The sequence below is a fragment of the Littorina saxatilis genome, linkage group LG7 (assembly GCF_037325665.1).
Source record: "Littorina saxatilis isolate snail1 linkage group LG7, US_GU_Lsax_2.0, whole genome shotgun sequence".
Taxonomy (NCBI): Eukaryota; Metazoa; Mollusca; class Gastropoda; order Littorinimorpha; family Littorinidae; genus Littorina; species Littorina saxatilis.
In genome coordinates, this window is record NC_090251.1 from 56576497 (window position 1) to 56585464 (window position 8968).

Consider the following 8968-nt stretch of genomic DNA (forward strand, 5'->3'; position numbering starts at 1 on the left):
TAATACCTTTTTTTGTTCTGTTGCTTATTGCTTTAGCTTTTTGTTCTGTTGCTTATTGCTTTAGCTTTTTGTTCTGTTGCTTATTGCTTTAGCTTTTTGTTTCACTCTGTGTTTGTGTGTCTTGAAGTAGCCTCGATAGGCCAACATTTGACATGACGTCACGCTCATAAGAAAAATACCTAACTCACTGTTAGGCATTTCTGCAGTGAGACTACAGGGGAAGCTACTGGAAGGGTACCTATCATGTGTTAGAGAGTACAAACTCTCAGACAATCGGAAACCATTGCCACGGTTACGTATGCAAAACTGCCGTTCTCGTTTCTGAGTTTGGCACTTTTCCGTTTTGATACATAAAGACTTGTTCAGAGAATGGTAAGGTATGCAAAAGCTTTTTCAGGGTTGTTGTCAGGACTAGAAAAAGGGTATGCAATACAAAATACTCCAGAAGGTGGCGTTCACACGAACAAAACAAATAACACCAATTTTCTAGTTCTGCATTGTTTATATATTATTAAATCATACGTCCATCACATGGATACTCATTCATACATATGGGCAATTATAATATATCAGGGTTTCTTCCTTGTGCTGCGGTCTTGACAACAACAGCACCAGCGCTAGCTGGTTATGGTCGCCTATAGCATTGTCTCAAAACGAAAGTGATAAGAGTTGTCCGTCCCTGCCATAGCCCGCGGCGCTGTCGGCGGGTAGTTCCGGTTGTTTGGTTTACGTCCAAAATGGCTGAAGGAGAGAAGAAGATAAGTGGTGGAGGGAAACGTTACTGTGTCTGCTGTTCAAACTACGCGGGTAAAGCAGTTGAAGGGCGGATTGTCATGCGGTTCCATTTTGCAAACACAAACCGGAACTACCTGCCGTTCCAGGGGCGCAACTCTGTCCGACTATCGCGTTAGTTTTGAGACAGTGCTATAACCTATCGGCGATTCTCAACGCATTGCGCTTTCGCCTTCGTTTCGTGCTTTACAGTGGAACCCCTTATTAAGACCATAGATAATCTGAGAACATCGAGTTTTAAACAGAAGGGAGTCTTAAAATGGAGGCAAATTTATAGAGCCTATTAACAGAACATCTGAAAAAGCTACGTCTTAATATAATGAAGCCTTAAATTGGGGGGGGGGGGGGGGTCGTAAAAGGGGGGTTCCACTGTATCTATATTCACCTCTGACATCAGTGCAGCTCGTTGCAAGATACCGGAGTCGAGTTTTTAAAGTTCAACAGGTTTCATCTGCTAGACATCCACGTCCCCAGCACACACCATGTGACGACACAGAATCGGGACTCCGACGCGGAAGATTCAGATCAGTTTCGTTATTCACATCCATGTTATTAAGAATCATAATATACGGGACGTTTTGGAGTACAGTTATGCAAATGTGATTGAATTAGGCTACCTTACAGCAAATGTGATTGAATTAGGCTACCTTACAGCAAATGTGATTGAATTAGGCTACCTTACAGCAAATGTGATTGAATTAGGCTACCTTACCGCGAAGCTCTCTAAGACTTCGTGTGAGGTCCAATTCGCCACAAACCATCTGTTCTTGTTTTGGCTTCAGCTTGTGAATGTGTAAACCCCCAACAGTCAAGTAACACGCGTGAAACGACAGGAGTTTTTAAAGTCTTTTTCGTTTTACTGTGATAGACCCAAATGTAAATAGTTTCAGAAAAAAAGATACCACCATGTTAACTGAGAAATTAAACAAACTTGCATCCGTTCCGCATAGCCAAAAGGTTGAAGGGGCGTTAAAAACTAACAACCAACCCCAACAGTCTTTGTGTGCATGTCGTGAGATGGACAACATATAGAGAAAGTTTTCAAGTAATTTCAGCAGAAATTTAAAAGCATCCCTCTTTTGCCAGCAGCGGAACTTAAACAGGCTTAAAACTTCTCTAAACTCGATGACAACATGCGGGAAGCCAGAAAACACACCCAACACATCTAGGAAGAACCCAATAGCCTCTCGTTTCTGGGTCGGTTCCAGTTGGGGGGAGTTGAATTTCACCAGCGCGTGACATGCAGAACGGGTCGGTGGGTACAGTAGAGCGAGAAATGGCGACGAGCATGCTGACATCTCGGGCAGTGTTCGTTCTGACTGAACACACTTTGGAAAATCGACTCCGACAGACGCAACTTGACCCGTTCTCTCTTCTCGGTCATTCCTTTTCTTCACTTCTTGGCAAGATATTCATTCAGACTAATCACCCCATCCCCCTCCATTCGCGTACGGAGGTTCTACGTTTTTCTTTTAAAAAAATGTCAGTCAATCAATCAGATTTTTCCCTTTATAGCTTCTAGCACAAAGACATCACTCGGGACGTCTCGACCACATTTCTCTATTTGTACGTTAATATATATCTCTCTCTCTCTCTCTCTCTCTCTCTCTCTCTCTCTCTCTCTCTCTCTCTCTCTCTCTCTTCCCCCCCTCTCTCTCTCTCTTTCTCGCCCTTCCCTCTCTCTCTCTATCTCTCTCTCTATCTCTCTCTCTCTCTCTCTCTCTCTCTCTCTCTCTCTCTCTAAACAGGCATCCCGACCAGAAGTCACCAGCAACAAAAATGGAATAACTAACCCTGACTCACACATGCTCTTTCTTTCAGCACCAGCAGAGTCTTGGAGAAAGTTTAATACGCTTTCACCCCTAGTGCCAGAAAACCAGAAGCACGTCCCAGAAAATCCCCTATCCCCATCGGACAGAGGCACAGCAAGTCTTTCCCCTCCCCAAAGAAAAAAGAAAGAAAGACAAGAACAGAGAAGTACAAAGTCCTCCCCTCCCACGCTCAGCCGAAACGAGCACGTTTTGTACGAGGTACGTTGCGGGACGGAGAGGGAAAATAATAGTCTTCGATCGCCTAGACAGCAGGGTCTTTTTACCACGACGAAACACGGTCTTTTGGCAGCGGAGTCGCGTAAGGTCATGCTCCCGTGATGCTCTAGATTCATGTCTTTAGACGGTTAAAGCTGAGTAGTCCTGCTCGAAAGGCATTCCTTTACAGATAACACGCTGTTGTTTTATTGCTGGTGTTTTATGACAAAGACCAAGTACCTTCCGAAGCAAAAATTGCCAAGGTACATGTTAGTTTAAAGAAGATTTTATTCAAATTAAGTTTCATCAACGAATAATAAGCAGGGAAGGTGGGGCACGAAATCAAACAAGAGCTTACCATGCGTGGCCCAAACAAATACAAAATTGCACAAATTAATAAATATGGCAAGATCAAAATTCCATACTAATGCATTAGCAGGCTAAACTATACAATACAGAATCAAAGGTAACAGAACAAACAGAAAGAAGCATGCAGTTGCATGTATGTGTCCCTTTGACATGATGGGCATTGGTTCATGTAGTGTGTTTAATTCATATGTATGGCAGTGCACCAGAGAAACCGACAGTCGATTTTTGACAATGATGGTATTTTAATCCCATAGGGCTGGATCTAGGGGGGGTTCATGGTTTCCGGAACCCCACATCCCCTTACCCTGCAAATGTACCTTTTTTTCTCAAGGTGAGACCCGAAAGACCCCTTCCAATATTTAAACAAGATACTGGTAACCACTAATAATGACCAACACTTATGTAAAAAACAATGAAAATGTACTCTCCAGAGGGCGATGAAAAACACACATAGCATTTGTTTTACATTTCGTAATTATCAATATTTTATGTTTAGAGTAAGAAGTAACAAAAATAAAATATCTGAAATATACAGACGGAAACAGCAAGGAAGGGGGGAACGCACGAAGAATGAGTGATCCGTACAATTTCGATAGGCTTATAGGTATAACCACCAATACCAAATTATTCAAAAGATTAAAGATTCACGAACGACATGGTCAAAATACGAATACAAAAATGGATTCTGACTATCATAAAAACCCCGATACCCAAAGTGGATTCAGAAAAATGTCGTGACGCGGTGTTTTGTATTAATAGAAATTCAATGACGTAGGTAAAAGTGAAGAAGGTCAAAGCACTTGATCAAGTTTGACTCCTTTGGGAAATCATCTGTCTTTGTGCAGCAATGCCCCGTAAACCCACGTACACGCGTTACGTCTGTTATCATCTGATCTGTTCTGGGTTCAATGTCGAAACTACAGTTATGAAAGAGAGTAGGCTGCATTGAGAGTTTATGCAGACCTCTAGTTTTCGTTTTGTTGTTAGTAGACAGTACAAACAGAACAACAAGAAACGGTAAAACACGAAACAGTACAACAACAAACAGTTCAACAACAAACAGTACAACAACAAACAGTACAACAAACAGTTCAACAACAAACAGTACAACAACAAACTGTACAACAACAAACAGTACTTACAGCAACAAACTGTACAATAACAAACTGTACAACAACAAACTGTACACCAACAATCAGTACAAAAACAATCAGTACAACAACAACAAACAGTACAGCAACAAACAGTACAACAACAAACAGTACAGCAACAAACAGTACAACAACAAACAGTACAGCAACAAACAATACAACAACAAACTGTACAACAACAAACAGTACAACAACAATCAGTACAACAACAAACAATACAACAACAAACTGTACAACAACAAACTGTACAACAACAAACAGTACAACAACAATCAGTACAACAACAAACAATACAACAACAAACTGTACAACAACAATCAGTACAACAACAACAAACAGTACAGCAACAACAAACAGTACAACAACAAACAGTACAACAACAATCAGTACAACAACAAACAGTACAACAACAATCAGTACAACAACAACCTGTACAACAACAAACAGTACAGCAACAATCAGTACAACAACAATCAGTACAACAACAAACAATACAACAACAAACAGTACAACAACAAACAAAACAACAACAATCAGTACAACAACAAACAATACAACAACAAACTGTACAACAACAATCAGTAAAACAACAACAAACAGTACAGCAACAAACAGTACAACAACAAACAGTACAACAACAAACAATACCACAACAAACAGTACAACAACAAACAGTACAACAACAATCAGTACAACAACAAACAGTACAACAACACACTGTACAACAACAAACTGTACAACAAGAAACAGTACAACAACAAACATTACACACTCGCGCGCCTTCTGTATGTACAAGTTGAAACAAGTGGCAACAACAAACAATACAACAAACAGTACAACAAACAGTACAACAAACAGTACAACAACAAACAGTACAACAACAATCAGTACAACAACAAACAGTACAACAACAATCAGTACAACAAACAGTACAACAACAATCAGTACAACAACAAACAGTACAACAACAATCAGTACAACAACAAACAGTACAAACAACAGTACAACAACAATCAGTACAACAACATTCAGTACAACACACTATTCAACAACAAACAGTACAACAACAAACAATACCACAACAAACAGTACAACAACAAACAGTACAACAAACAGTACAACAACAAACAGTACAACAACAAACAGTACAACAACAATCAGTACAACAACAAACAGTACAACAACAATCAGTACAACAAACAGTACAACAACAATCAGTACAACAACAACAAACAGTACAACAACAATCAGTACAAAAACAGCAAACAATACAACAACAAACAGTACAACAACAACAAACAGTACAGCAACAAACAGTACATCAACACACTGTAAACAACACACTGTAAACAACAACCAGTACAACAACACACAGTACAACAACACACAATACAACAACAAACTGTACAACAACAATCAGTACAACAACAAACGGTACAACAAAAATATGTACAACAACAACCAGTACAACAACACACAATACAACAACAAACTGTACAACAACAATCAGTACAACAACAAACGGTACAACAAAAATATGTACAACAACAACCAGTACAACAACACACAGTACAACAACACACTGCACAACAACAACAAACAGTACAACAATCAGTACAACAACAAACAGTACAACACACAGTACGACAAACAGTACAACAAACAGTACAACAACAAACAGTACAACAAACAGTACAACAAACAGTACAACAACAAACAGTACAACAACAAACAGTACAACAACAAACAGTACAACAACAAACAGTACAACAAACAGTACAACAACAAACAGTACAACAAACTGTACAGCAACAAACAGTACAACAACAAACAGTACAACAACAAACAGTACAACAACAAACAGTACAACAACAAACAGTACAAAAAACAGTACAACAAACAGTACAACAAACAGTACAACAACAAACAGTACAACAACAAACAGTACAACAACAAACTGTACAACAACAATCAGTACAACAACAAACAGTACAACAACAATCAGTACAACAACAAACAGTACAACAACAATCAGTACAACAACAAACAGTACAACAAACAGTACAACAACAACCAGTACAACAACAAACCGTACAACAACACACTGTACAACAACACACTGTACAACAACACACAGTACAACAACAATCAGTACAACAAACAGTACAACAACAAACAGTACAACAACAAACAGTACAACAACACACTGTACAACAACACACTGTACAACAACAAACAGTACAACAACAATCAGTACAACAACAAACAGTACAACAACAATCAGTACAACAAACAGTACAACAACAAACATTACAACAACAAACTGTACAACAACAATCAGTACAACAACAAACAGTACAACAACAATGAGTACAACAACACACATTACAACAACAATCAGTACAACAACAAACAGTACAACAACAATCAGTACAACAACAAACATTACAACAACAATCAGTACAACAACAAACATTACAACAACAATCAGTACAACAACAAACATTACAACAACAAACATTACAACAACAATCAGTACAACAACAAACATTACAACAACAATCAGTACAACAACAAACATTACAACAACAATCAGTACAACAACAAACATTACAACAACAATCAGTACAACAAACATTACAACAACAAACAGTACGACAAACAGTACAACAAACAGTACAACAACAATCAGTACAACAACAAACAGTACAACAACAATCAGTACAACAACAAACATTACAACAACAATCAGTACAACAAACATTACAACAACAAACAGTACAACAAACAGTACAACAACAAACAGTACAACAACAATCAGTACAACAACAAACAGTACAACAACAATCAGTACAACAACAAACTGTACAACAACAAACAGTACAGCAACAAACAGTACAACAACAATCAGTACAACAACAATCAGTACAACAACAAACATTACAACAACAATCAGTACAACAAACATTACAACAACAAACAGTACAACAAACAGTACAACAACAAACAGTACAACAACAATCAGTACAACAACAAACAGTACAACAACAAACAGTACAACAACACACAGTACAACAAACAATACAACAACAAACAGTACAACAACAAACAGTACAACAAACAATGCAACAACAAACAGTACAACAAACAGCACAACAACAAACAGTACAACAACAAACAGTACAACAACAAACAGTACAACAACAAACAGTACAACAAACAGTACAAAAAACAGTACAACAAACAGTACAACAAACAGTACAACAACAAACAGTACAACAACAAACAGTACAACAACAAACTGTACAACAACAATCAGTACAACAACAAACAGTACAACAACAATCAGTACAACAACAAACAGTACAACAACAATCAGTACAACAACAAACAGTACAACAAACAGTACAACAACAAACAGTACAACAACAAACCGTACAACAACACACTGTACAACAACAAACTGTACAACAACAAACAGTACAACAACAAACAGTACAACAAACAGTACAACAACAAACAGTACAACAACAAACAGTACAACAAACAGTACAAAAAACAGTACAACAACAAACTGTACAACAACAATCAGTACAACAACAAACAGTACAACAACAATGAGTACAACAACACACATTACAACAACAATCAGTACAACAACAAACAGTACAACAACAATCAGTACAACAACAAACATTACAACAACAATCAGTACAACAAACATTACAACAACAATCAGTACAACAACAAACATTACAACAACAAACATTACAACAACAATCAGTACAACAACAAACATTACAACAACAATCAGTACAACAACAAACATTACAACAACAATCAGTACAACAACAAACATTACAACAACAATCAGTACAACAAACATTACAACAACAAACAGTACAACAAACAGTACAACAACAAACAGTACAACAACAATCAGTACAACAACAAACAGTACAACAACAATCAGTACAACAACAAACATTACAACAACAATCAGTACAACAAACATTACAACAACAAACAGTACAACAAACAGTACAACAACAAACAGTACAACAACAATCAGTACAACAACAAACAGTACAACAACAATCAGTACAACAAACAGTACAACAACAAACATTACAACAACAATCAGTACAACAACAAACAGTACAACAACAATCAGTACAACAACAAACATTACAACAACAATCAGTACAACAAACATTACAACAACAAACAGTACAACAAACAGTACAACAACAAACAGTACAACAACAATCAGTACAACAACAAACAGTACAACAACAAACAGTACAACAACACACAGTACAACAAACAATACAACAACAAACAGTACAACAACAAACAGTACAACAACACACTGTACAACAACAAACTGTACAACAAGAAACAGTACAACAACAAACATTACACACTCGCGCGCCTTCTGTATGTACAAGTTGAAACAAGTGGCTCCAATAATCTAAGGTTTTGAGGGAGATATCAGATATCAGATATCAGAAGATATTAGAATTTTGTTCAAGTAATCGAAATGTATACTCCAATATGTGTCACAAAAGCGTGTAATTAACTGCTTTTGAAGTTCAACACATCAAACAAAATGTCATGCATAAGATC

General features: G+C 37.6%; 1 protein-coding gene across 1 annotated transcript; it reads left to right on the forward strand.

Annotated features, from left to right (window-relative positions):
* Nucleotides 1–5221: 5221 nt before the first annotated feature.
* On the forward strand, nt 5222–8453 carry LOC138970252 (probable serine/threonine-protein kinase fhkB; the record flags this gene model as incomplete). Its single annotated transcript, XM_070342749.1, has 2 exons — nt 5222–5257; nt 7926–8453. Coding segments are annotated over 2 exons (564 nt in total), but the record flags the coding sequence as incomplete, so codon positions are not given.
* Between the last annotated feature and the right edge of the window lie 515 nt (nt 8454–8968).